At 59.0% G+C, this 27,865-nt stretch overlaps 4 protein-coding genes across 6 annotated transcripts; 2 read left to right on the plus strand and 2 right to left on the minus strand.

The window, feature by feature from the left end:
- Positions 1–466: 466 nt before the first annotated feature.
- On the plus strand, positions 467–6,457 carry CFAP157 (cilia and flagella associated protein 157). Its single transcript, XM_045845910.1, has 10 exons — positions 467–634; positions 1,494–1,521; positions 2,417–2,854; positions 3,497–3,650; positions 4,110–4,377; positions 4,710–4,840; positions 5,066–5,216; positions 5,579–5,724; positions 5,906–6,083; positions 6,386–6,457. The coding sequence occupies exons 1-10, from the start codon at positions 467–469 to the stop codon at positions 6,455–6,457; spliced, it is 1,734 nt and encodes a 577-aa protein (XP_045701866.1).
- On the minus strand, positions 3,884–8,198 carry PTRH1 (peptidyl-tRNA hydrolase 1 homolog). The gene is made up of 5 exons (XM_045846449.1): positions 8,083–8,198; positions 7,479–7,698; positions 7,120–7,219; positions 6,921–6,966; positions 3,884–6,822 (listed from the first exon to the last, which is right to left on the minus strand). Exons 1-5 carry the CDS (start codon positions 8,176–8,178, stop codon positions 6,640–6,642), a joined length of 645 nt encoding a protein of 214 aa, XP_045702405.1. The 5' UTR covers positions 8,179–8,198; the 3' UTR covers positions 3,884–6,639.
- Positions 8,177–23,819, plus strand: TTC16 (tetratricopeptide repeat domain 16). Its single transcript, XM_045845911.1, has 15 exons — positions 8,177–8,467; positions 9,502–9,674; positions 9,971–10,061; positions 10,238–10,381; positions 11,436–11,536; positions 12,098–12,227; positions 14,134–14,348; positions 14,941–15,185; positions 15,524–15,665; positions 19,197–19,362; positions 20,140–20,282; positions 20,415–20,601; positions 22,124–22,208; positions 23,119–23,319; positions 23,386–23,819. Exons 1-15 carry the CDS (start codon positions 8,177–8,179, stop codon positions 23,817–23,819), a joined length of 2,748 nt encoding a protein of 915 aa, XP_045701867.1.
- A 90-nt stretch (positions 23,820–23,909) lies between these two features.
- TOR2A (torsin family 2 member A) lies at positions 23,910–27,814 on the minus strand. 3 transcript variants are annotated; one of them, XM_045846241.1, is made up of 5 exons: positions 27,547–27,814; positions 26,718–26,983; positions 25,791–25,963; positions 24,946–25,073; positions 23,910–24,685 (listed from the first exon to the last, which is right to left on the minus strand). In XM_045846241.1, the coding sequence occupies exons 1-5, from the start codon at positions 27,767–27,769 to the stop codon at positions 24,441–24,443; spliced, it is 1,035 nt and encodes a 344-aa protein (XP_045702197.1). In that variant the 5' UTR covers positions 27,770–27,814; the 3' UTR covers positions 23,910–24,440. The 3 variants fall into 3 exon arrangements, with proteins under 3 accessions (XP_045702197.1, XP_045702196.1, XP_045702198.1); XM_045846240.1 differs by having other exon boundaries at positions 25,791–25,966; XM_045846242.1 differs by lacking the exon at positions 24,946–25,073 and having other exon boundaries at positions 25,791–25,966.
- Between the last annotated feature and the right edge of the window lie 51 nt (positions 27,815–27,865).

A 27,865-nucleotide genomic window follows, 5' to 3' on the forward strand; every position in this document is an offset into this window, starting at 1 on the left:
CCGCACTGCCTCCCCACCCTGCTTTGGGGGAACCGAGAGAATGATTCTGGGCAGCCCCATCACCAAAGAATTAAGCTGGTCTGAGGGACTTCTTGACCTGGGGGCCAGGTGACCAGCCTCCTCTGGTCACAAAGGGGCAGGGTGGTGATTTCTAGGGCGCAGGCCCACTGTAATATTCCCACATGACTTACTACCACTTGGGGGGAAAGGGCTCTCCCCAGAGCCCAAAAGAGTGCGCCAAGAGCCTGGCATGTTCGTCTCTGAGACACCCCAGCATAAGGCCTCTTTGGAGATGCTGCCAGCCCTGGAGGTGGAGGCCACTGACCATGCCAGCCTTGCCAGGGAGAGGGCAGGGCCCCTTTAAGCCTTGCCTCACTCCCTCTGTCTGTTGCTATGTATGAGACCAACTTCCTTAGCAACCACCTGGCCTTTTAAAGGAGCCCTGGAGTAGGGGTGGCCACCAGCCATGGCTCCGAAAAAGAAGGCAAACAGGGGGGCCAAGGAGCTCGAGGTCAAGAAGAAGAAAGGCGGCAAGAAGGATCCCGGCGCGGCCGTGGACCAGACTGTAGTCGAGGAGATTCGGAAGTTCTACCACATCCAGATCCGAGACCTGGAGGACAGGCTGGCTCGGTGGGTGGGCAGGCGGGCAAGGGGTGGGGGCTGCCCCTGCTCTGTGGGAAGCTCAGCCCAGGGCTGGCCACTGTGCCAGGTGGGCCAGGGAGGAGGGGCTTCTCTGACTCTTCCAAGACACATTCTGCTCGCCCATTTCTCTTACTTTCAAACTAAGTTTCCTCCCAGTGAAATGCACTAGCTACCGTATTTTGCCGTGTATAATGCATGCCCACGTTTTTGGCCCAACCTTTCAGGGGGAAAAAATCTTTCGTTTTAATTTTTTAATTCAAGTATTTATTTATATTCAGAAACAAACCCGATTATCATATTTCAGGATATTATTTTGTGTACAGATATCATTATTGCTTTCTAGAGTTACACGTATAATGCATAAGCATAAATTAAATAATTAAAAACATTTATATAACCCTGGCTAGTGTGGCTTAGTTGATTGAGTGCCAGCCTGTGAACCAGAGGGTCGCTGGTTCAATTCCCAGTCAGGGCACACACCTGGGTTGTGGGCCAGGTCCTCAGTGGGGGGCGCACAAGAGGCAACCACAAACTGATGTTTCTCCCCTTCTCTTTCTCCCTCCCTTCCCCTCTTTATAAAATAAAATCTTTTTAAAATTTTATATAGGTATGGAATTAGTACCACCCGTGTATAATGTGCATCCTTATTTTTCCCTCAAAAATTTGGGCAAAAAGTGTGCATTATACACAGCAAAATACGGTAAGTCTCAGGATGCTGCTTAAAATACAAACAGCTTTGGTGGTGAGTAGGCAGGCAGTGGTTCCTGCCCACGTGTTGCAGATGCAGCTAATGTTGAGTCATTCCTGTACGCCAGGTGGGTCCTGTGATCTCGGGCTCTGTGTTCTTGCAGAACCACGAACATCACGCCCGCGGCTCAGGTGCAGGAACCGGGGCTCAGGGAGGGGAAGTCACCTTCAGGAGGGAGAGGCGCCAGAGTGGGAGCCCTGGCCCCGACCTCTGTGCCCTGCGCAGCTGAGCGCGCAGCAGCCCTTTAAAAGATGGTGGCTGGGCAAATAGTGAAGCAAAACACCCTTCCAAATAACTTCCACCAGTGATTCCACTGGAAACCAGTAAGTCAGTTATATGATACTCTTAATTCAGAAGCTTCCTTCGGGCCCAGACGCCAGGTTGAATGTGTTTGGGGAACGTGCATTTGGGAGACAGTGATTCGGTACTTGGTACTGGCCACGCCCCTCCGCCAGGCCCCGAGAACACAGTGGTGAGGGGGGTCAGCGGTCTGCCCCATGGAGAAGACAGACACACCAGCTCTTGACGGCCCGGTGGGACCAGGGCCAACCTACTGAAGGGCACCAGAGAGGGTCACCATATGACTCAGGGCCAAGAGGGCTCCACTGAGGAGGTCAGACCCAGTGGGCGAGGGTAAGGAGGGCAGCAGGTGCGAAGGTTTGGGGCCGCAAGGGCAGAGGTGCAGGGAGAGCGCGGGGCTGGTCAGCTGGCCGTGGGCGTTGTGGTTGAGCCTCGACTCCGGGGTCAGATTGATGCCAGTGCAAGTTCTGGTTTTGCCACTTGCTAACGAGGAGTTTCTTCATCCTTCTGAGCCTCCGTTTCCTCCTCTGTAAAATAGGTATCAGCTTCACAGTACCGATTTCCTTCTGGATTGCTTTGAGGATTTAACAAATACACACTGGATACCTACTATGTACCAGGCACTGTCCTAGGTGCAGGGGACATAGCTGTGGACCCCAGAGACGGAGGCCCTGCCCTCCTGGAAGTTACATTCTGATGACGTGATGAGCGTGGAGCCCTGAGCAGACCCCGGCTGTGCCCAGGAGTGCAGATCGGGGGAGACAAGGCTGGATTCCGCCCGGGGGGAACCTCGCGTGCCTCTCCGTGGGCGAGTCCTGCGGCGTGCGGCCCAGGTGCAGAGCCCTGGCTCACCCAGCCCCTGGCTCACCGCCCTGCCCTGCCCTCCACGCAGGTACCAGCGGAAGTGGGATGAGCTGGCCGTGCAGGACAAGCTGTTCCACCAGGAGTTCGAGCAGCTGGCCACCAACAAGAAGGAGATCGTGGCCTTCCTCAAGCGCACGCTCAACCAGCGGGTGGATGAGATCACCGACCTCAACGAGCAGCTCCAAAGCCTGCAGCTGGCCAAGGAGATAGAAAAGGACGCTTTTGAGGCACAGCTGGCCCAGGTGCGGCACGAGTTCCAGGAGACCAAAGACCAGCTCACCTCGGAGAACATCATCATTGGTGAGGGGCTGGAGGGCACACGCCACAGTGGCCGGGAGCCCAGGGCTCTGGCTCTCCGGGTTCGAGTCCTAGCGCAACCGCATTGTCTGTGGCCTTGGGCAAGCACCTCTCTGACCCTGTTTTCCCACCTGGGAAGCGGGGATAATACGTCTACCTTGAATAACAGCCATGTGCTGCTTTCAACACATTATCTTCCATCCTTGTCCCAGCAATCCCACGAGGCAGGAAATATCATCGCCCCCATTTCATAGGTTGGGAAGCACTTTAAGGTGAAGTGTCTTGGCCAAGGTCACCTAGATGGCCAGGGCTGTTCTGAGGCTTAATGACAGCATGAGTGCCTGGCCCGGAGAAGGTGTTCAACTTGCATTAGCTGTTGTCAGTTGCTTTCACAAGAGGGGAGTGGAGGGGCATGCCTAGGAAGCGGAACCCGAACAAGTCTTACTAAAATGAGCGGAGGGGAGAAGGCACTTTCCAGACCAAGGCGGTAACTGGGTGTGGGGCAGGGGTCCAGCCCCACTGCGCCAGAAACCCCAGGGCTGGCCAGAAGTGTGGAGGGAGGAGCATGGCCCCAGGCCCTCCCCACCCCGGGGACCTGCACTCCCAGGCAGCCCCTCACTAGGCCTGTGCCCTGTGGTGGGGCAGCGGGAAAGCTGGCAGCCCTGGAGGAGTTCCGGCTGCAGAAAGAGGAGCTCATGGAGAAGTTCACGTCGCTGGAGGACCAGCTGCAGATGCAGGAGAAAGAATTCAAGGATTATGTGTACAACCTGGAGAAGAAGTCGGTGCTGGACAAGGACAGGTGGGCAGGCCAGGTGCTGCAGGCCTCCGTCAGCAGGGCCAGGCACAGCCCAGTCCTCAGCCCTGTCTGCCTCGGCTTCTGACCGGGGGTGCTGCACGAGCCCCTCGGCTCCCTGCCCCGTGCTTCTCCTCGCAATCCTGGCTGGTTTGTGGAGGGCGGGAGAAAATAACCACGCTCCCCAGCCCCGGTCCTCGTGCTGGCATGAGGGAATCCCTGAACAGCCTTTTGCCATGTTTTGTGGACTACGTCATGTTTATTTCATTCATGGGTAATACACTGATTTGGTTACAATCCGAAAGGTACCAGGGTGTGCAATGAGCAGCCTGCCGCCCACAGCCCGCCCCTCCTGGGGGAAGAGCAGAGGTGGCCCTGCATGCTCCGGGAACCCCCACGCAGGACGGGGGTGCCTGAGGTCTGCGCCCGCTCTGCCGACCCCCTCCCCTCCCCCGTCCTGACTAGAGTGAAGAAGGAAGTCATTCAGCGCCTGAACATGGTGGCCACCGAGTTCCGCAAGGTGGCCACGGACCAGATGTGGGACACGACGAAGCGGGCCATCCTGGAGAACAACACAGTGACCCTGCAGCTGTCCAAGGTCTCCAGGCACGGCATGAGGCTGCTGCAGGAGAACGACCAGCTCAAGGGCACCCGGGACAAGATGTCCAAACAGCTGGAGCTGCTGGAGGACATTGTGAAGGCCATGGCCACACACCGCAGAGACTACCGGCAGGTGAGCTGGCCAGGCCCTCACCGCAGGGGGGCCACAGGGGCCCTGCCCTGGAGCAGAGTCATGAGGGAGGCAGCTGTGAGGGGACGGACCCTCTTGGCGGGGGCTCCGGGGTGCTGGCCCCAGCTCTGGTTGTTCTTGACTTGATTGCAAGCCCCGTAACATGTTGGAGTGGAACCCACACACGGAGAGCTGGGGGCTCTGTCCAACTGCTGCCCAGAGAGGTGGCCTCTCTGTGCGGTGGGGTGGGCGCCCTGGCGGAGTCTGGGGCTGGGGGAGCGGGACTGGCTGCGGCCCGCAGTGGGCCCAGGCATGCCACCTGTATGCTCCCACAGGTCATCCTCAGGCTCACCCAGAAGTGCCGCAAGGAGCAGCAGGGCAGAGAGGAGGCTGAGCAGCTGGGCCTCCTGCTGAGCCAGCTGGAGCAGAACCTCCTGCAGCTGCAGAAGGACAAGGAGGCCCTGAGGTGTGGCCCGCAGAGGGGGGAGCGGTGGGAGCAGGCGGGAGCCCATCTCTTCATGGCCACATGACACAGGCCAGTGACTTCCCCTCTCCAGAGGGGCCTCAAGGCTTCCTCTGTCAAACAGGCTGAGGCCTGGGGCTGGATGAGGGTCCCTGTGGGCTAAAGGGCAACGTCAGGGCCCATCGCCCTGGAACCGGGAGGTGACTGACTCATCTGGTCCGGGACCAGGTGCCAGAGGGACCAGCTGAACCTGCAGGCGGAACTGCAGCAGGCCAAGGCGCAGCAGCTGCAGCAGGAGCTGACCGAAGAGCGGAAGGTTCGGGCAAGCCTGGAGACGGCCCTGGACCAGGCCGCTGCCTTCCTACAGGACATCCTGCAGGTGAACGGGAAGTGGGTGACAGTTGGGAGTGGGGGGGAGCAGATCAAAGACAGGAACTGCCCACAGGTAGCTGGGCCATGCAGAGAAGCCCCGGCCAGGGCCGGAGGCCCCAACTCTCCCCTGGGAGACTCCTGGCAAGTCTGTCCTTATCTGATTCTGCGGGTCTGAAAGAACTGGATGGAGTCCCTCTTGGAGCTCCCTGGAAGGCCACGAGCCTCAGTCTTCCCATTTGGAGAGTGGGTACCCACCACAGCCAGGGAACACTGTGGAGACAGGCACTAGGGGTTGGAGTTACCAGAGGTGGGTGTTGGGGCCACCAGGGGCCTGACCCCCCACGGGCCCACCCTGACCCCTACCGGCAGAGGCCACCAGAGGAAGAGGACGGCGACTTTGACGTAGGGTACCACCTGCAGCACAGGCAGATGCTACAGCAGCTGCTGGCCATGCTCGGCTCAGCCACTGGCCTAAGGTCCCCAATGAAAAGCCAGTCCCGGGGCCCTAAGGAGAGGTGAGTGACTTCGTGTGACCCCAGAAGCAGTTACGGGACATGTCCAAGGGCTGTCCTCAATGACCCTGGGCCAGAATCTGGGCTCCCCGAAGCCCTTCTGAACTGCAGCTCTCCCACCCATGAAACGGAGGTGATGACACGGGCGCCCTCCCCGCAGCCAGTACAGCAGCACCCAGTGCAGCACCCAGTGGCCCAAGGCCAGGTCTCTGCAGCAGCAGCTGTCGGCCATCAAGCGCTACCAGCTGGGAGACCTGGGCCTGGTGCCCCGACGGGCCCACATCCCACCCAACCCTGAGGACCTGAGGCTGCTGTCACACGCCACCCGTATGAGAGCACTCCACTCACACAGGAACGGGGAGGTGAGTGTACCCGGAGCCCCGGGGACAGCAAGATGGCGGCCCGCCCTGGGTGCCTATCACAGCTCAGCCACACGGCAGCTGTGTAGCCCTGGGGACGTGGCTAGACCTCTCCAAGCCTCCACTTCCCCGCCTGTGAAATGAGCCAAAGAAAGGTGTGGCAAGGCCTCCCTGGGCCAAGGCACACCCACACAGCCCCTGGGAAGGGGGCTTGCTGGGCCCTGAGGGCCCGTCCCTCCTCCACAGGGAAGGGGAGGGCAGGAGCCCCCGGAAGAGCTTCCAAGCAGGCATCTTCAATCTTACAGATCCACATCTCTGATCCCCCAAAAATGATCAAAAAGTTCAGTTGCCCTGAAGTTTCCCTACTTTCTAAGTGAGACTTGGAAAGAAGACCGACTGCCTACCCCAAGAATGGACCCGTCCAGCCACAGTCCCCTTCAGTCGGTAGAAGGCCCGGAGCAGCCAAGACCAGCTATATAAAAAGTAGACACCACAGGCTGCTGTGGCACCTCTGTGGGCGTGGCCGGGTGTGTGGGCATGGCAGCCGCGTCCACTGGTGTCAGGTGCCTGACAAGGGCCCCTGGCTTCGCTCACGGATGTGGTCCAGGAGCAGGTCTGTGGCGCGCTCCAGCAATGGAGGCAGCAGCTCCTGCTCCGAAGGGGAGAAGCAGCCCAGCACGTGCGCCTGCACCGCGTTAGGGTGCGTCGGGCGCCCGATGCCTACCCGCAGCCGTGGCATTGCCTGTGGAGAAGCAGAGGGGCCCAGGCGGCTTTGGTGAGGAGTGTTAGGGCCCCACGCCCAACCACCCGACCCAGAGCAGGACAGAGGGGTGGACTCACACTGGAGTTGAGGCAGCTAATGCAGGAACGAACTCCATTGTGGCCCCTTCAAGGATATGGGAGGAGCAGTCAGTGCCTCCCTGCGACAGCAACCCCCTCAACCGCACCCTTCCCAGCCCAGGCTGGGGTCAGCCCGCTTACCCCACTCCATTTGGGAGGCCAACTTCCCTATCCCAGACAGACCGGCTCAGGGCCTCACCTGGCGCTTCCCCCCAGCTTCAGAGCCAGCTTCCCCAGGGGCTTGTCCAGCTCATCATGCACCAGGTAGACCTCCTCGGCAGTCAGCCCGAACAGCTCGGCTTGGCACAGGGAAAAGGTGGCCCCGGTTATGCTGATCTGCCCAGAGCGCGTTTTCCCAACTCACAGCTCCCATGTGGAGGGGTCGAAATTAACCCCACTTCACATTTAAAAAAAAAACTGACGCACCCACAATACCCGAAGCCACGCGGCAGCTAGAACTCAACTGGCACCTGGAGGTGAACCCATCCGCCGCACCCCAAAATACCCTCTGGCCCCTACGCCCTCGAGACCGGCCTGCCCCTGGTACTCTCAACTCACCAGCCTGGGCCACGCTGCGCCCATTGGAATTCATGAGACGCCGCGGCCGAAGCAGGACCAGCTGGGCATCCCCAAGTGAGGCCAGGGCGAGGTCGGCGGCGCAGCGACGGTCGCGGACCCAGCTCTCAGACACCCCCAGCCGCCGCGCCAGTTGCCCCAGCACTGCCATACCCACGCTGTGCCTCGTGCCCAGCAGTCCGGGGTTCCCCAGGCCAGCCACCTGCGGGCGGCACCAGGGAAACTGAGGCCCGACAACTCTCTCCACCCTCTATCTCACGATGCCCCTGGGACCCAAAGCAGAAGAAGGGAAATAGAAAGCAGGAACAGAGTGGGAAAGGGTCGCGAAAAGGAAGCCCGGAAACCCTGGAGACTCCAGAAGTCTGGGTGGGAAACGTGCCCCGTGGGTGGCGCAGGCAGGGCGCCATGGTGCGGGAGCAGAGATCCTGGAAGTCTGGGGCCCTGCGGGTATTGGACCCATTTCTAAATAAGAAAACTGAGACAGGGAATTTGGGGGAGGGGGGGACGGGGCTTTGCCCAGGAGACAGTGGCAAAACTGGAGTTAGGCCCCGGGGGCCCCTACGTCGCCGCCCCTCATGCCACTCACCAGCCACCGCTTCCCCGGGAGCCGGGGCTCCAAAACGCACTGGCTCATGCCGCAACTCAGCCGCAGCCCCGCGCACCAGAGGCCGGGCGGCGGCATGCTGCTCCCACTCACGGGCCCTCCCCTGACGTCAGCCACCCCTCGACCAACCGTGGTCGTCACCTGCCACCAGCGTCCAATCCGGGGCGGGCCACTGGCCGCCATGCTCCTGAGGGGCGGAAGTGGCGGGCGGGGGCGTGTCTGGGCGCCCCGGCATTCCGTGGCGCTGCGTCACTGCGTCTGGGCGGGGTTTGTTGTGGGACGTGAAGAGCCCTTGCATTACCTCGGGTTTGGGAAGAGCGAGCCTTGTTCTGTCGTGTGCTGTGGTCCTGTCTCGCTGCGGAAACCGGCAAGTCCTCCACACATTGAAGCCTCAGTCTCCCCACCTAATAAAAGTTTTGTTACTCTTTTTCTGGCTCAGACAGCCCTCGGTGTGTGTGTGTGTGTGTGTGTGTGTGTGTGGTGGGGGAACGGCCCTTGGATTCCGGGGGCGTGGCCAAAGGGCGGAGCCTGTGGGCATCGTGGAGAGGGTGCCTAGCAACGTGTGGGCTAGGGCTGCGAGGTAGCCCACTCAGTCCCGCAGGTCTTCCTGGAAGGGGCCTCATGACAGACTCCAGAGAGGTGCGGGAGAAAGCTAAAGCACAGGCAGAGGGTCGGGAGAGAAGAGACTTATACTGAGTTCACAGGAAAGGTTTTAAGAATGGGAGAGGCAGGCTTAGTTGTGCAATTCAGGAAAATGCCAGGCCCCCATACAGAGAACAGAGGACTTTGGACGTGTGGCCAGTGGGGAGGTTGGAGGCGTGGCCGATGCTGGCGTCCTGGCAGAGATGGCATTGGCCGCGATGAGAGGGTGGGAGAAGAGGCGGGATCGAAGAGATCTTTAGGAAGTGGGACAGACAGGACTTGAGGACTCATGGGACAGGGGTCTCTGGGTGGCAGAGAAGGTGGGCTTACGGAGATGGGAAAGCTAGAGCAGAAGTCAAGTGAGGGGCTCAGTTTGACCTGCTGGGTGTGGGCGCACACAGGATACTCGTGCAGCTGCAGGCCCCTGGAGCGGGCAGCTTGGGACAGGGTCTGAGCCGGAGACAGAGTTTTGGGTGTCAGCTGGAGAAGGGTGCTGAGGGGGACCAGGAAGAGAGCAGAAGGCAGTGTGAGCCTGAGAATCTTGACCCTTGACTTTGACCATAGGAGAGAGGCAGGACTGGAGCGGGGTGGAGTGCAGAGGGTCAGAACATCCCTAAGGGGAGTAAGGCTGGGAGTGCACCAGACGCTGAGTGTGCCTCCTGCCACCCTTCCTCCTTCCTGTAACACACCTGACCAGAGTGTGCAAGTGGAGGGGGTCCTCTCGGAGGCCTGCCGCACCTTGCTGCCCCTTGGTTCTAGGATCCTCCGTGGCATGAACAGGCTCCCTCACAGCACGTCCAAAAGTCCCAGGGGACTCCACTCCCACAGGAGGTCCTCCAGCGCATCTTTGGGACCTGCCAGGTGTTCCAGAGCTTTGAGGAGAGAAAAACAACGGTCACTGGGATAACAGTGCCCTTAAAAGTCAGGGAGTAGTGAGTGACTACCTCGTCCCAGGGTCCCTGGTTTCTGTTCTGCCCAGCCATTGACATGCTGTGCAGCTTTGGGCCAGTTACTCTCCCTCTCTGGGCTTCAGTGAACTCACCCATGTAACAGGGCTCTTCTGCCTCAGTGGATCAAAGGCTGCTGGCCCGGATGAGCTCCAAGAATCTCTGTCTACTCCTGTCTCTCCACCCAACTGTGTCCCACCCACTCCCACAGCCCCAGCTGCATGCCCTGGGCTGGTCAAGGCCAGGGTCAGCCCCTCTGCCTGTGCCCCCTGTCCCTACAGCTACCTCCAAGGCTACCAGTGTTTGGAACAAGAAGACTGGGAGTTGGCCGTGCTGTTCTTCTCCCGTGCCCTCCACCTGGACTCCCAGCTGGTGAGGGCAGGGTTTGGATGGGCACAGGCAGTCTCTGGCACACGCTTCCCCCCTCACCGTCTGTCGCACCTTCCAGGTCCCTCCCTTCGGGGCCACCAAGTCCCTGCCGGTAACTGAGTGTCGAGCCTCAGGGCGAACTGTGGGGAGAGGACAGCAGCGTGTTTCCTCCTCCTCAGGTAGACTTCTACGCCTTGAGAGCGGAAGCCTACATCCAGCTCTGTGACTTCTCCTCGGCCGCCCAGAACCTGCGAAGGGCCTACTCCTTCCAGCCAGAGAACACCAGCTTCCTGGAGCGCCTCACCTTCGTGCTCTACCTGCAGGTGCCTCGGCGCCACCTCACACCCCGGCCCTCGGGGTCTCCCTCCCGCTAGGGGCCTTCCCCTGCTCCTGGGACTAGTGTTGACTGCCTGCGACCTCCTTGTCCCCGTGTCTGTGCGCCCACCTGCTGGCCCTCTCATGACCTCTCCCACCTCCCTGCAGGCTGACTACCAGGGCTGGGTAAAGATTTGTAACATGGTCCAACAGAACTTCCTGCAGTCTCGACACTGATCTATGATCGACTCGGCACTCTCTGACCTGGTAGCCATTAGCCACGTGCAGCTGCTGAGCCCTTGAAATGCTAAGTTTTTTTTTCATTGTCTGCCATTGTTATGAAATTTACATATAGCCACGTGCAGCTGTGCTCTGGGGTTGGACAGTACAGACCGAGAAGCTAGAGATCTAAGCACTAAAAAGGTAATACTGGCCCCATTTGCAAGAAGAAAAAATATTAAACCGTAAATACCAAAAGTCCTGCTTTTTTTCCATTTTAACAACTTTGATATCTTTGTTTTTCATGTCCAGTTATGCAGTTCTTGAAAAGAAACATTTGGGACACCCAAAGCACGTGCTTAATCTGTCTATTGGGGTCCGGAGTCCAGTACAGGCACTTCCTGTGTGACCTTGGGGAGGTTACTTCACCTCTCTGAGCCTCAGTTCTTTCACCTAAAAGGGGGATGCTAGTTAGTGTCAGTGAGATAGCGAGTTTAGGTTGTCAACACAGGGCTCAGTGGTCCTGGCTGGAGCCTGTTACTGTTGGCGCTGCTGCTCTTGTCTGCCTCCCAGACTTTGCTATTTCTCTTTGTTCCTGTGTCTCTGTATTGCTGTCTGTCTCTCTCGCCCAGTGTGTATTTCTCACTGTCTCGTGCTGTCTCTCCCTAGCTCTGTATCTCTCTCCATCTCTGTGTCTCTGACTCTTAAAGTCTCTCTAGCTCTAAAGACCTCTGTCCCTGTCTCTCGTGTCTCTCCCCTTCCACCCCAGTGTGGCCCACGCCCTCTCATGAGTGCTGCTGCGCCCGGGATCGAAGCAGAAGTGACTGCTCCTTGTGTCCCCAGGGCCAGTGCCTGTTGGAGCAAGGTGCCTTTCTGGATGCCCTGCACGTCTTCTCGCAAGCTTCTGAGCTCCAGCCTGAGAAATCCTGCTTCCACTACCGATGGTGAGGCTCCTTGCCAGCGCTGGTTTTCCAGCACCCCTTCCTCTAGCGCAGACATTTTCAACTGCCAGCGGCATGCTGCAAGAATTTTTAAAATATGCAACACCTGACTGTTTAGTCAGGGGCATTGACGTCTTTTCCCTTGGACTGTCAAGTTAAACAATGACTACAGCCCTGGCCGATGTGGCTCAGCTGATTGGAATGTTGTCCCGTAGACCAAAAGGTTGCGGTTTCAATTCCCCATCAGGGCACATACCTGGGCTGCAGGTTCGGTTCCCTGGTCAGATTGATGTTATTCTCACGTCAATGCTTCTCTCTTCCTCTCTCCCTAGAATCAATAGATATATCCTCAGGATTAAAAAAAAGGATTAAAAAAAAAAGCCAACACAATAGTCACCCAGTATAGATGAATCAAAATTACACCTATTTTTTTGGTCAGATCAGCACAAAATACATTTTTTGGCGTGCTGGAGAATGTTAATCATTAGTTTGTGTGGGCCCCAGATGACAAAGGTTGGGCGTTGCCACTTCGGCGGACAGGGCGCCTTCGCTCTCTGCCCTCAGCATGGCCTGCCTCCTGGCCCTCAAACGCCATGACGACTGCCTGTCACTCGTCACCGAGGAGGTGAAGCACGGCACAGCCAATGCTGACATCTACATCCTCCGGGCCAGGCTCTATAACTTCTTCCAGAAGGTAGAACAGGGAGGGTGGGGCAGGCGGCAGCCCTCCCCCCGGCCTGGGTGTCCCCCAGCACACCCCGAGATCACACAAGGCTGCTAAGCCATCATCCACCTGTCCCGAAGCTGCCTCCCCACAGTGCGGCGGGGGCACGTCCTCTGTGGGCAGAGGCCCCGACTGCACTGCCCACTCAGCTGCCCAGTCAGGTAGCTGTTCCGTCATCACTCAACTCTGGCCCTGTGCCAGGCCCGCGCTGGCCCCTGGAAACCACGAGGTAAGAGACCTGTGCCATCACTGCCTTCACAGGACTCAGCCCAGGGGAGACGCCCCTGGGCAGACAGTTGCGTGAAGCGTGATTTCAGGAGAGTGTAAAGCAGCCTCAGAGATCTATTCGATGAGGGGGCCCTCCCTCCTCCCTTCCTTCCTTCCTCCCTTCCTTTCCTTATTTGCCTCAGGGAACATGTACTAAGCCCCCCCAGGAGGCACACCCCCTGGACTAGGCAGGGGGACAGACAGTACAGGGAACAGCTTAGGGGGGCAAGGGAAGTTTGGGGGTCACAAGGGAGGAGGGGACTTCAGGTATGTGAGGGCATCAGGCAGGGCCCGGTGAACACGGGACAACCCTGCCTTCTTCCTGGGGCCAGCAGGAGCCTCGAAAGGGTGTCCCCGGGGCAGTGGCCTTTAGAAAGGTCCTCTTGGCTGCCAGAGGGAGCAAGTCTGGAGGCCAGGAGCCTGGGGAGGAGGCCAGGTGCCATCCAGCAGGGAGGGAGGGGGCCGGGGGAGGACGGGCAAGAAGGCAGTTTACCATCCTTGGAAGCCGGGCCCAGAGGCCGACTGGGAAGATGCATCAGGGAAGGAAGGGGTCCAGAATGATGAGCGGTGTTCCGGCCTGGCCTGGTGCTTGGGAGCTGGGACAGGAAGGGGGTGGGTGGGATCGGGCAGGGGTTCACCTCAGTCCACCGGGTGGAGCACCCTGGGGGCAGTTGGAATGTGAGCCTCCCTATGCCGGGGGCTGGGCTTCTGTGTCCCACAGGGAGTCGGCGGGGGAGTGTCCTTCACAGGTAGGAGACTAGTAATTATCGATAATTACTGTTGACTGTCGGGACTCTAGCCGCTCCCACCACTTCAGCCCTTGCGATGCTTCACTCATGTGTATCTCACAGGCTCACAATAACCCCTGCAGGAGACACAACCCCTTGTCATCTTTACACAGATGAGGGTACAGGGCTTGCTCAAGGCCACACAGCCAGTGCTCAGTGGCGCGGCCCTTGAACCACAGCCTGCTCCCAAGTCCCACCCCTAGCCTCTCCCGTGTGTCCCCTCTCGACTTCTGGTGTCCCTACTGTTGGCTCTGCCCACCCTTCAACTAGTTACCCTGTAGGAGACGCGTGCTTGCTGAAAGTGTTTGTTGACTGACTGCCACAGACCTGCCCACCCAGCGGAAGGTATTTGCCTGGGGATGTTTTTCCCAGGCCTGAATCTGTTCTTAGTCAGAGTTCTCTCGGCCTTAAAGGCTGAGGCAGTGGGGGAGGAAAAGGTAGGAAGGATGTGACGGTCACCATCAGGATGCCACCCCTCCCTGGCCCTGAGTGAGCCTCTCCGAAATCGTCCCAGGAGGCAGTCTACCAAATCCCCTTCCTCGGTAGAGACCACCACGGCTGGCCTGGCGCCCCGGATGGCCACGTCCGGAAAGGGGCCAGCGGGGATTGGGCCTAGGTTGGGATTTTCCCACAGGGTTCCCTGTGTGCGTCCAGAGTCAAAAAAGGCGGAACAACAGCAAAGCAGAGCCACCAGGGACTGGTGGCAGGGTGCCGGACCGCCTGGAGAAAGGCCCCTGCCGGCCCGGAGCTCTGCCTCCCCCTGCTGGACAGGTAGGGCTCAGCTTGGCCTGTGCCGCTGACGTCACTCCCCGCCCCTGCAGCCCAACCTCTGCTATCAAGACCTGCACAGCGCTTTGCAACTGGATCCCAAGCACCCAGGGGCCATGGTGCTGCTCAAGGTGATGGTGGACCAGGCCAAGAAGTCGCACCAAGACGCCAGGACGCTAGCCGTGCAGGGCAAGCTGCAGCAGGCACTGCAGTGCATTGACTGTGCCATTGAGAACAACCCTCTGGACCCCGGCCTCTTCCTCTTCAGGTGCTGGCGGGGGAGGCGCCGGCCTTCGGCCCAGCTGAGTGCTCTCAGGGAGCTCTCGAATCCATGTGGGCCTCAGTTTCCCCATGTAATCCCTCCCGATCTTTCCCTAATCCCCACTGGGGTCAAGGCATCACAGCAGGAGGTTGCAGGAGCAGCCTCAGGTAACGAGGAACCCTGGACCCTCGGGCCTGCCACGCCCAGCACGGTGCACAAGACTTGGGTGTGACTCTGGCCCCATAAGGACTCACCACCTGACTCAGGGCCATTTAACTCCCTGGAGCCTGGGTTTCCCCGTACGCGCCGTGGGGTGAAACACCTGTGCTGTGTAAGGCCTTAGTGTGAAGGCTGGCCTGCACCTGGCTCCCCGAAAGAAAGAGGGGAGCTATTTTTGAGAAAATTAAAATTGCTAGTGACTAGCAGGTTATCTGAGTAGCACTTACAGGCCCCACAGACCAAACCCGGTGAGGGTCCAGGGTCCCCCCACCCCCACCCCACCACCACCTCCGCAGGTCAGAGGCCCAGGGCAGGCAGTGGCTTGCCCAGCCACCCCAGTCAGTGGCGGCGCTTTGGCCTTCATGTCCCCTCCCCATAGGGGCACCATGTACCGGCGGCTCCAGGACTTCGACGCCGCGGTGGAGGACCTCCTGAAAGCCCTGGACATGATGAGGCGGCACCAGGAGGGCATGGTGCAGCAGGCGCAGCGCCAGCTGCTGCTGGCCTACAACGACTTCGCGGTGCAGTGCTACATGCAGGGCGCCTACCAGGAGAGCGTGCTGCTGCTCAACAAGGCCCTCAGGGGCGAGCAGCAGGAGAAAGGCCTCTACGTCAACCGCGGCGGTGAGCGGGGCCTGGCCGGCCCAGAGCCCCTGGCCTCTCCAAGGCCTGGGCGGGGCACTTGAGGTCCCCCGAGGGAGGAGGGCAGGGAGGAGGGAAAGAGGAAACATTTAAGAGTCCCAGTGACCCACAGACACATTTGGGGAAGCTTTGCCTTCGACAAACTGGCTACAGTCTGTCTGAGGACTGCTCAGAAATCAGGCACAGAAAGGCCTCCGCAACCGCCCACCGGGGTTGCCAGCCGCCAGTTTCAGGCCCCGCCCTCTGGGGGGTGGAGCAGGCTGAGCCGGGCTCCGGGACACTGGGTCCACTCAGCCCCTGCCGCCGGGTCCGGGCCCCAGACTGCTTCTTCCAGCTGGGCAACCTGGCCTTTGCTGAAGCGGACTACCGGCAGGCGCTAGAGCTGAGCCCGCATGACGAGGACACCAACCGGCGCATGGCCCTGCTGCAGGAGAAGATGGGTTTCTTCGAGCAGAAGAGGAGGTGTGTCCGGGTGAGGGCGGGGCCAGGCCTGGGGGTGGGGCCAGGCCTGGGGGCGGGGCCCGGGGCCTGGGACCAGCCGGGCCTGGCAAGAAGCCGCCTGTTGGGGTCCTTGGGTCGAGATGCTTCTTCTCTCCTAGTTATGTCTCCTACATATAGATTTTATTTTCCAGATTTCCGCTAAAAATCATTTACTTTTTCCTGAATATTATGGTACTTGTACTCTTTATAAAAAACTTAGTAAGTTAAAATTCAGAACATGAGAGTTTCTTCTAATATCTACCTCAGATGCCTCCCCGGCCCCTATACATTTGGGAAAGATTCCTTTAGATTGTTTCCAATGCATGTCCTAACAATTGTCACTTACAAAAGGGGGGTCATGCTAAATTGTGTTTTGCTCGCTTTTTTACTGCCCACGGACGGCATCCACATGGGACGTCGTCATTCTCTCTTTACTGCCTGCATGGTATTCCACTCTGTGGAGGAACCATGGAGGGTTGTCCTTTATGTATTTATCCACTCTACTGCTGGTGAATGGTTGGGTGCTTCCGGGTTTTTTTTTTTTTTTTTACCATAAATAATGCAGTAATGAGCACTCAGGACATGAGCTTTCATGCACTCATACTAGTAACACTCTAGTTAGATTGTCGAAGGTTAAATCGTTGGGTTAAAGAGTGTGGAAATTTGGACTTCCGGCCAAGATGGAGGCGTAGGTAGACACACCGTGCCTCTTCACACAACCAAAAGAAGGACAACAACAATTTAGAAACAAAAAACAACCAGTACCAGCAAAAAACTGAACTGTATGGAAGTTCAACAACTAAGGAGTTAAAGAAGAAACATTCATCCAGACCAGTAGGAGGGGCGGAGTCAGGCAACCGGGCAGAGAGGGGTCGCAGCAAAACGGTGGCTGGCGGACCCTGGGCAGGCAAGGCAGCAGCTGGTGGATCCAGTGAGGTGGCGGGTTGTGGAGGGGCGCGGCACACCAGGCGGCTGGTGGACAAGGCGGTCCCACATTCGAGCGCAGATAAATGAGGCGAAACTGGGGAGTGAGACAGACCACACAACCCAGGGCTCCAGCACAGGGAAATAAAGTCTCAAAACACTGATTGAGAACACCTGTGGAGGTTGCGGTGCCGGGAGAGACTCCCAGCCTCACAGGAGAGTTCGTTGGAGAGACCCACGGGGTCCTAGAACGTGCACAGGCCCATCCACCCAGGAACCAGCACCAGAAGGGCCCAGTTTGCTTGGGGAGAGCGGCGGAAGGGACTGAAATCCGACAGGGAGCAGAGCAAGCGCCATTGTTCCCTCTCGGACCCCGCCCCCACATACAACGTCACAATCTAGCGACTGGGGTTGCTAAGGCTCTGGTGAACACCTAAGGCTCCACCCCCTCAACGTAACAAGCGCGACAAGACAAAAAAAATGGTCCAAATGGAAGAACAGATGAAAGGTCCAGAAAAAATACAACTAAGCGACCAAGAGATAGACAACCTATCAGATGCACAGTTCAAAACACTGGTAATCAGGATGCTCACAGAATTAGTTGAATTTGGTCGCAAATTAGATGAAAAAATGAAGTCTACCCTAAATGAAATAAAGGAAAATGTACAGGGAACCAACAGTGATGGAAAGGAAACTGGAACTCAAATCAATGGAGTGGACCAGAAGGAAGAAGGAAACAAAGAAAAGAATGAAGAAACAAGAAATCAAAAAAATGAGGAGAGGCTTAGGAACCTCCAGGACATCTTTAAACGTTCCAACATCCGAATTATAGGGGTACCAGAAGGAGAAGAGGAAGAGCAACAAGTGGAAAAGTTATTTGAAATAATAAAGGAGGACTTCCCCAATCTGGCAAAGGAAATAGACTTCCAGGAAGTCCAGGAAGCTCAGAGAGTCCCAAAGAAGTAGGACCCAAGTAGGAACACACCAAGGCACATCTTAATTACATTAGCCAAGATGAAAGATAAGGAGAGAATCTTAAAAGCAGCAAGAGAAAAGGAGACAGTTACCTACAAAGGAGTTCCTATAAGACTGTCAGCTGATTTCTCAAGAGACCTCGCAGGCAAGAAGGGGCTGGAAAGAAGTATTTACAGTCATGAAAGGCAAGGACCTACATCCAAGATTGCTCTATCCAGCAAAGCTTTTATTTAGAATGGAAGGGCAGATAAAGTGCTTCTCAGATAAGGTCAAGTTAAAGGAGTTCATCATCACCAAGCCCTTATTATATGAAATGTTAAAGGGACTTATCTAAGAAAAGGAAGATAAAAAACATGTACAGTAAAATGACAGCAAACTCATAATTATTAACAACCATACCTAAAACAAAAACAAAAACAAACTAAGCAAACAACTAGAACAGGAACAGAACCACAGAAACAGAGATCACATGGAGGGTTAGCAACAGGGGAGTGGGAGGAGGAGAGAGGGGGGAAAGGTACAGAGAATAAGTAGCATAGATGGTAGGTAGAAAATAGACCGGGGGGGCAAGAATAGTATGGGAAATGTAGAGACTAAATAACTTATAATTATGACACATGGACATGAACTAAAGGGGGGAACGTGGGTGGGAGAGGGTGTGCAGGGTGGAGGGGAATGAAGAGGGGGAAATGGGACAACTGTAATAGCATAATCAATAAAATATATTAATAAATAAATAAAAACATTTTAAAAAGAGTGTTGAAATTTAACATTGTATATAATAGTCAAATGTTCTCCAAAAACAGTGAACCAGTATAAATTTCTCCCAGGAAAAAAAGAGTCTTGGTTTCCCCAAATCTCAACAGTGGGGGCTATTAAGGCTATTTTTCTTTATTTTTATTTTCATTTTTAAATTGATTTTTACAGAGCGAGAGGAAAGGAGGGAGAGAGAGAAAGAAACATTAACTCATTGTTCCACTCACTTACGCATTCATTGGTTGATTCTCGTACGTGCCATCACTGGGGATTGGACCCATGACTTTCGTGTGTTGGGATGATGCTCTGACCAACTGAGCTTCCAGGCCAGGGCCAGGACTATTTTTCTTTTATTTATTTATTTAAGATTTTATGTATTTAGTTTTAGAAAGAGGGAGGGGAAGGGAGAAAGAAAGAGAGGGAGAGAAATATCAATGTGTGGTTGCCTCTTGCGCACCCCCTACTGAGGACCTGGCCCACAATCCAGACATGTGCCCTGACTGGGAATTGAACTGGTGACCCTTTGGTTCACAGGCCGGCACTCAATCCACTGAGCCACACTAGTGAGGGCTCCAATTATTTTTTTAATTTTTAGCTGCTACATGTATGACATTTTCAGAAAGTCATTCCCTAATCCAAGATCATAAAAATGTGCACTTACATTGGGGTTTTATATTAGCATTTGAGTGCCGCATCCATCAAAAGCGTAGCTGGAAGAAGCAGAGCACAGCGGCATGGTGGCAGGGAGCAGAGACCAGCCCGGTTTTCCCCAGACTCCCCAGTGGAGCCCAGAAGCTGCGATTCCCCACCCCCCCAGGTGGCCTAGCTCACTACAGCCTGTGGCCCACTCTCTCGCAGGCAGTTCCAGAAGGCAGAAAACCGCTTCTCCATGGCCATCCAGCACAGCCCCCAGAGGGCTCCGTACTACCTGTACCGAGCCAGGATCCGGCTGCTCACGCACAATGTTTCTGGGGCCCGCCAGGATGTTGTCACTGCCCTGCTCCTTGACCCTAAGCAGCCGAAGGTGGGTTCCTGCTGGGGGCCGGGAGGGCGGACTCTGGAGTCTATACCCCTGGCCTTCTCAAGATGCTCCCTGTCCCTTAAAGAAATTTGGTTCCCTAGCAACTCATAAGAGCTGCTAACGCCAGAGCATTTACAGTGTGCCAGGCACTGTCCTGATCCCTTCAGCTTGGGTCACTCTGTCTGGCTCACTCCAGCGCCCCACGAGGCAGGCAACGCTATCACTTCCCAATTTACCGGCCAAGAAGGCAGGGCTCGGAGAAGCCAGTTCCCCAGGCCCAGGTCACGCCGCTTAAAGGTTAGCCTCTGACCTGGCTGGCTTCGGAGCCCGTGGCTGGAGTCACGCCCACCAGGGTCCCCTCTCTGAATAGCTCCTTTCTCATGGTCTCCTCATAGTTCAGGGGCAAAAAGGTCCAGCCCTTTAAAAACAACAATTTGCTCTCACCGGTGTGGCTCAGTGGATTGAGTGCCAGCCTGGGAGCCGAAAGGTGGCCAGTTTGATTCCCAGTCAGGGCACACGCCTGGGCTCTGGGCCGGGTCCCCAGCTGGGGGCGCCGAGAGGCAACCGAGCGATGTCTCTCTCGCACGCGGATGTTTCTCTCCTCCTTTCTCTCTCCCTTCCCCTCGCTCTATAAGTAAATAATAAAAAAATAAAAGCAACAATGTATAAACTCTGCCTTCTTCAGCCCTGTAAAGGGACTCTGCGAGGGCCAGGAAGCCCCCTCCCCTGGTGGCCCCTGCCCCGGCCCACACCTCACTCTGGTCACCCCTGTCCTGGCAGCTGCTCCCGCTGCTCACTGACCTCTTCTCGGGCATGTCCACGGAGGAGGTGCTCCGCACCCAGGTGGCCCAGCTGGCCAGGCTGCAGCTGAGCCGGGCGGCGGAAAGCAGGATGCAGGACAGCGTCTGTGACAGCATCCTGGGGTGAGTCCCTCGAGCAGGAGTGGAGGTGACTGGGGCTCGGGGCCCCTCTGGCCCCGGCTGCCCCCTCGGGCTGCTGTCCAGTCCCGGGGGTGGTGGGGCGGATCGGGGAGACTCACCCCGTGCTCTGGGCAGGCAGCTCAGGAGGCGGGAACTGGAGCGCGAGAAGGCCCGGGCCCTGCAGGTCTCGTGGAAGCAGGAGCGGCTTTTGCAGCAGCAGCCTCCGCAGGAGCCCTCCGAGGAGCCGGGCCTCACTCCCCGGGCCCTGAAGGCCAAGCCCGGACGCCCGAAGGAGGAGGAGGCCGAGGGCCCCAAGGAGGAGGTGAGTGGGCCGCACGCTAGAGCCCTTGAGGTCCACCCGGTGGGGGATGCACCCCGAGCCAGGGCTGGGGGATGCAGGCTGGCTGGGGGCTGGCTGGGGGCTGGCTGGGGGCTGGCTGGGGGCTGGCTCTGCCACCGCTCAGCTGGGTGGCGTGGGCTGGGGACCTCGTGCTGTGAGGTCGGATGGAACCAGTAAGGGGTCCCCCTGAGGGAGGGCCCCTGGGGACGAGGCCTCTCCCAGCGAAGCCTTCTCACACCTTGCCCACACGCACCCTCACAAATGCTGCTGTGTGTCCTGGCTGCTTGTGCCAGAGTTTTCTTCATTATGAAATCCATGTCTGGAAACTTTGTATTGAGTGTAACATAGAAAAGTCCGGAAATCATCAATGAAGTGTCGGATGAACTTTCACAAACTGAATACACCCATGGCATCATTACCCACATCCAGAAGGAACCCTCCCCAGAAGCCCCACCCCCACCCCCTTCGAGGACCCTCCCTCAGCCCGCCCCATGCCACCCGACACCAAAGGCGAGAGTGTCCTTCAGGGGACAGTCCGAGTGCCCCCCCACGGCCACCCCGGTCTCGGCTCCCTGCGTTAGACAGCGTCTGTGACACGCTCTTCTCACTGCCGTGGAGAATTCTCTCCTGCGAGTACCCCGCAGTTCGCTCCCCACGCCGCGGCTGGGGACAGCGTGTATGTAAACCAGTGTGCCGCGGACACTTTACACGATCAAAGGGAACGGGCTCCCAGAACCCCTGGCCATAAATGGAAAAGGCTAATTTCACGTTTTTCTAGCTCACACAAGAATACAAAACACACACACTTCGGTCTGTGTGCCCCCTGAAGTCATCGTGAGCCCCTCCCTCGGGGAGGGGCTGGGCTGGCGCCTGCGCATTAGTGCTGCCAGCGCTGCGCTCCTCTGCCCGCTCCCCCTGGGGCCGCGGGTGTGGACAGGCCAGAGGAGACCAGCGGCCGACAGCCTGGCTGTTGGAGTCCCGCAGACCCGGATTGAAGCCCAGCTTCTCCTTAGCTGAGTGCCCTGGGCAGGCTGCTTAGGCGCTCACAGCCTTGGCTCCCTGGTCCGAGAACGGTAGTAGCGGGAGTTTCCTTCCAGACGTGTGGGGAGGATGAACCGGGACGAGACATGTGAAGCATGGAGAAGCTCCTCTGCTCCCCACCGGCCATTCCCCAGGGTACCGCACTTTACGGTTTACAGAAGCCTATCCAGACTTGAACAAATTTGCATCTTGCAGATGGGGACGCTGAGGCCCATGCAGCCTCTCGGACACTGCCTTGCTCACAGCAGCATGCCTGTCTGGGCTGGCCACTCCCCATCCTGTCCAGTCCCAGCCTCTCCCTGCCCCCTTGCCCCCACCACAGCCCCACTCTAGGAGCCCTGAGAAGCTCTAAGCTCAAGGGGACCAGTCGCTGAAGGTCCCAACGCCTGCTGGCCTTCCAGAGCTACGGCCACTGGCCCCGGGCTCCCTGCAGCCTCACTGCCCAGCCCGTCTCTCGCCCTAGGAGAAGCCGGAGCCCGCTCCTAGCAAGGCAAGGTCCCTGTCCGACAGCTACCCCGACCAGACCTCTTCGGACTCCACCTTGGGCTGTAAGTCCCCCATGCTCCTGCCAGGCCCGTGAGCCAGAGCAGCAGAGTGGGCAAAGGTCCGGGGTCAGAGACTCCCTGGCCTGGGTGTGAGTGTGGGCTCCGTGTGACTCTAAAGCAGGAGTATAATCCCACGTCCGCAGGGGGCGTGCTGAGCCCCCAGGGAGGTGATGCCCAGGGGAAGCCTGGACCGGCTCTCGTGACAGCCCCTCACTGCCCCCGCAGGCCTGTCTGCCCCCTTGCCCTTCCCTGAAATAAGCCCACAAACCCGGTGCATGTCCAAGGGGCTTTTACCCCCAATTCTTCCAGGCACGAGCATGGAAGGGACAAAAGCCAAACCCCCAGGAATGCTGCCCCCAGCAGAGTCCCGGGGACAGGTGTGAGCGGTCCGGGGTAGGGGCAAAAGTAGCGGCGGCTGGCCCTGTCCTTCCCTCAGTGCCGGTCAGCCAGCCATCGAGCCCCGGGCTGGGCTCTGCCACACACGGGTTACGGGCAGGAACAGCTCGTCCCTGCTGCAGGGAGCTTTGGTCCAGATGGGGAAAGGCACGCAGGTAAAGAGACAACCAGGACAGTGTAGACGCACGCTGGACAGCTGCGGGTGCGTGCGGCCCCCCGCTGGGGTCAGAGAGGGCGTCAGGGCCTGAGGGAGGAGCAGGGTTAGCCGAGTGCGGGGAGGGCGGAGCCGGGCGGAGTGCAGGCTGTTGGCTGTGGCTGGGTTCGGAGGGCAGGGGTGGCCGGTGCCGGGGAGGCCAGGACGACAGGGCTCACGTGGCTGAGGGCAGGTGGGCTGCTGGGCTGCAGGGCTCTAGCAGGCCTTCCCCTCGGCCAGCCATTCAAGGCCTCTGGGGTGCGGGCTTCCTGGGGCCGCCCAGGGGGAGGGGCCTGATGGGTGCGCTGGGCACACCCTTCGCAGTCAGGACCCTGCCGACCTCGGAGATAGAGACGTCCACCACCTGTCTGGAGTACAGGAGTACCACGACGTCCACTGCGACATTCTCGGATTCCTCCGTGCTGAAGACTCAGCCCGCAGACGTGAGTACCCACAGGGAGGCCATAGGCCCGAGCTACCGCCCCAGGAAGACTAAGGCCGCCCAGGACCAGAGCTGGAGATCCAGCAAGAGAGGGGCCACGCAGGGCCAGAGTCACAGGCTCATCAAGACCGAGGCCGCCCAGGGCCCAGGGCAAAAGCCCGGCAAGACCGAGGCCACCCAGGGCCCAGGGCAGAGGCCCAGCAAGACCAAGGCCGCCCAGGGCCCGGGGCAGAGGCCCAGAAAGACCAAGGCCGCCAGAGGCCCAAGGCAGAGGCTCAGAAAGACCAAGGTTGCTCACGGCCAGAGCTCAGAACCCAGCAAGGCGGAGGCTGCCCGGGGCCGGAGCTGGGGACTGATTCGAAGTTCCAGCAAGACCAAGACTTTCTATGACCCAAGTGGTAGCCCCGGCAACACTGAGGCCACCCAGGACCTGAGCCAGAACCCCAGCAAGACCAAGGCTCCCCAGAGCTGGAACCAGGGCTCCAGCCTAGGTTCCAGCAAGTCCGAAGTCACCCAGGACCTGAGCCAGAACCCCAGCAAAACCCAGCACAGCCCCGGCCCTGACAGCTCCACTGTTCTCTGAAGGGGCCACCAAGCCCCCCGCTGCTTGCTGGAGACGGGGAATATTCTACCGCATCCGCACTCAGCGGTGAGAAACCTCAACCGACATCACTCTGGTCCCACGGCTAAGTTTATTTGTTCTCTTCTTTTACAAAATTAAAAACGTTAAAAACTAGGCTCAAGTGGCAGCTTGGGCCCCTCCATTCTCGGAGACTGAGAAGTCTCAGCCTGGCTTTACCATCCCGGGACGTGGGGGGTGGGGTGCGGTGGCGGGCATGGTCGGTCCAAGGTAAAGGCTGGGGAGGGAGGGAGCCGCCAGGAGCCACAGTCCCTGAGTTACAATTCACATTTTAAGGAGGCTCAGGCTGGAGGGCAAGGTCAAGGCTCGTGGAGGTGCTGGGGTGACCAGCACTTCTCCCCTGGGGAAGGAAGCGAAGGCCAAGATGTCCTCAGACCAGTTAAGAGGCCAGGGCCCTCCCTGGGCCTCCATCTTGGCCTGGCCGACCCTTCTCATCTTTCCTTTGTGCTCTGGGCCCCACTGTCCGGGAGGCCCAGGACCAGGGTCCCTCTGGCAGAGGCGCCCGGGGGGGCGTCCCTGCGTGGCCCGGCCAGGTGGAGAAGGGCAAGCACGCCGCCTGCGGAGTCAGAGGAAGAAGGCAATCCGGGAAGCCACAGTCTTGCAGCCGGTGGAGGAGAAGAGCTGCTCGTCCTCAGGAAAGAAGGTGGTGCTGTCCAGCACGGCCTGGACCGCCTCTTCCCTGGGCTCCAGGCCCAACTGCTCCAGCTCGTTGAGCACGCAGTGCCGCACGTGGTGCCTCTGGAGCGGCAGGAAGGGCACCAGGGCATCCAGGAGATGCTCTTCCATGATGCCCGAGCGCCAGAAGCCATCTGCAGAAAGGGATGGCGGGGAAAGGAGCTGTGCTTCCCAGAAGCGGGGCTGCTGTCCCCGGGAGGCCAGTGTAGGCTCTCGACTCTCAGCCCCCTTCTGGGCTCAGGGAGGCCGTGCGACAGCCAGGAGCCCCAGAGCCCGGCCTGGGAAGTGGTGGGTCAACGGGCAGAGCATCCGACTCCGGCCCCACGGGTCTGGATGTGAGGCCCAGCCTGCTGAAGCCACCTGGGGGGGGTGGGGGGGCCTGAGCCGAACTCACGGTGCGGGTTGTCCAGCACAGCCCGGGAGACGGCTGGCTCCAGCTCCTGCAGGCGGATGTCCTCCCGCTCCCGGCGGCTGCGCCATGCCTCCAGTACCACCTGGTTGATCTGCTCGCCACCGGTGTTGCTAAAACCATGGGGAGGGACCCGGGCCAAGACTCAGGCAGTGAGGGGCAGGAGTTGGCCCTGCTTCCCACACGCCACCTAACACAGCCCGAGCCTGGGGGTCCAGCTCAGTGCCGGCAGGAGCCAACCCGCCGAAAACACGCCAGCAGAAGCACTTCCCCTCTCCAGAGCCTGTGTCCACACCCGTGACCCCTGGAGGTTCACCTACAGGTGCTGTGCACTTTACAGAACACGTCCGTGTCCCTCCACTGACTTCCCCTCGCCCAGCCTCCGGGAGAACAGGGGTTTCGTTCAGCCCTGTTGCTCAGAGAGCAGATGGGGGCTCAGAGAGGTGAAGTCATTGGCTGGAGGAAGCACGGCGAGGACCCTTAGTGGTGGCACTGGAGCCCTAGTTCTGTTTCTCCCAGGCCTGTGTCCTCCTGGACACAACAGAGGGAGTTCCTGTTGTGTCCACAGGACAGGAGTTCCTGCCCCAGCAGGGCGTCCACAAAGACACAGTGAGGACCAAAAAGACTGAGCCCAGAATAGGCTTTGAGATTATCAAAGGGAAGTCAACCACCTTGAATGGCAGTGTCACTGTCGAGAGGGTGAAGGGCTTTGGGACAGCCTGACTGGGCCCCGGGGGGTGGGACGCGGCTGTGGGGCGCCAGGCCAAGACTGGACAGCGGAGACCCCTAAGTGCCCCCATCACTGTGCCCGCTGCCCGGCGGCACCCCACCTGATGAAGATGAAGATGGCTTTCCGATAGTTGGTCCCGTACACAACCCAGGAGGAGCCCAGGAAAGGTCGCAGGACCTCCATCAGGCCCGGGGACAGCTTGTCCATCTCATCGAAGAGGAAGAGAGAGCGGCCGCACACGGTGAGGTTCCCCTGCACCCAGCTCTTCAGGTCCTTCTGCGGGAGAGCGGCGGGCGTCTGCGGGGGCTGCAGCTTCTCTCCCTGCCCGACTGCTTCCCGAGGCGAGAGCTAAGCCCCTCCCAGGAAGACGGGGCCTCACAGAGAGCACTGACCCCTTCATGGGACTGGTGGCAAAACCGGGGCCCTGGGAGGGGCAGAGACTAGTCCTTCAAACGTCAAGTCAGCGGGACACACCCGCCTGCAGGACTCCTTCCTGACACCTGCTGCTTCCCACAAAAGGGGGAAGGCTCCTTCCTGCCCTCCTGAACCTCCTCAGGCACCGTTTTGACAGGTGAAACAGATCAGCCTGGGACGTACCTTGTCATCAATAACTACGATACTAGTAGTAGTAGTAGCAGTAGTAGTAGTGAAAGCTAGTATTTACTAAGTACTTACTGAGCCTCAAGTTGGGGCTAACAGAGAGAAGGCAGGGCAGACCGTCTGGCAAAGGTTAAGCGCTCAATAATTAGGGCCTGTGATTACACAATCCCACATCTTCCACAACAAACCTGGCGGCAGGCACCGTCTCGCTCCCCCACCACCCAGGAGTGAAAGTGAGAACCAACTCCCGGCCGCCAGGCAGAATGGCGCCACATCCCAAGCTCTGCTCCAGGTGCGTCCTGAAGGCTGGCTCCACCTGGCTGTGTGGCCTGGAGCAAGTGAACCCCCCTCTCTGGGCTTAGGACTCACACTCCCTAGGGCACGGCCCCCCCGTGATGCAGAATGATGCCAGATGCGACCAGCCTACCTTGTAGCGCTCCAAGTGGCTGGGATGGGGGAAGTGGAGGACGGGGGAGAAGTGGTGCACGTAGGGGCTGCGGAGGCCGCCCCGGAAGAGGTAGTGTGCCAGCAGGGAGCTGACATAGGACTTGCCAGTGCCCGTCCAGCCGTGCAGGGAGAGGACCAGCGGCTTAGTGGGGGCCGGGTCCCGCACGAAGGCCTTCAGTGCCTTCACCACCAGCGCCTTGGCCAAGTGCTGGCCTGCCAGGTGCTGGGCCAGGTCACACTCCAGACCTAGGGCCGCAAGAAGGACAGTGTCAGCGCTGAGGACACGCCTCTGCCACAGAAGAGGTTCATGGGGGAAGTAATATCTGGAATCTGGTCTAGGGATCCCTGCTGGTCTGGGACGTTTTCACAAGATGTCTGCGGGAAGCAAGCGGGGGGCCCTTGGAGTCTCCGGCAGCAGAAGCCACCCTCAGGCCTGATTCGGCAGCGCCCCCACCAGGCCTCCTTCTGAATTGCGCTCAGCCCTAAGTGGGTGCGAAATGTCAACAGGGTCTGCCCCAGAACCCTCTGTCCATCCCCAAAGCAGGCTTCTCTCCTGACGCCTCTTCCACTGCGGAGACCTAAACCTCCCCAAGGGCCCCGCTGTCAAAGGCCTGTCTCCCAAACGGGCATCCCCAAACCCTCGCCCCGCGTCCCGGCCGGTCAAATGTCCCTCGGCGCCAGGCCCACTTCCGGCCGTGGCCGCCCGGAAGCCTGCGGGTTCCGCCCTTCGGTTCTACCCTCCAGGTCCGGTCCCGGCGCAACGCCGGAGTCCGTGGGCTCTCGGGTCTCCCCTCCCTTTCGCTCCTCACCCTGGAAGTCGGGCTGGAAGTCACATTCGCAGAAGGTGCCGAAGTTGCAGCGCAGTGAAGTCAGGTCCCAGGCGGCGGCCGCGGCCGAGACCAGCCCGAGCAGCCCGAGGAGGAGCGAGCCCCAGGGCCGGCATCCACGCGTCTCAGCCGCCATCCAGGAGACGGACGAGCTGGGTCTGGGGCGGCCCACCGCCCCCTGAGAACTACAGCTCCCGGCGTGCATCGCTCCGCGGCAGCCACCTCCCTGGGCCTACAGCTCCCGGCTCCCCTCTCGCCCCTCTCGAAGGCCCGCCCAGTCGTCCCGCTGCAGGTCCGGAAG

The sequence above is a fragment of the Phyllostomus hastatus genome, unplaced genomic scaffold, assembly GCF_019186645.2.
Source record: "Phyllostomus hastatus isolate PE091 unplaced genomic scaffold, TTU_PhHast_1.1 phas_contig_495, whole genome shotgun sequence".
Lineage (NCBI taxonomy): Eukaryota > Metazoa > Chordata > Mammalia > Chiroptera > Phyllostomidae > Phyllostomus > Phyllostomus hastatus.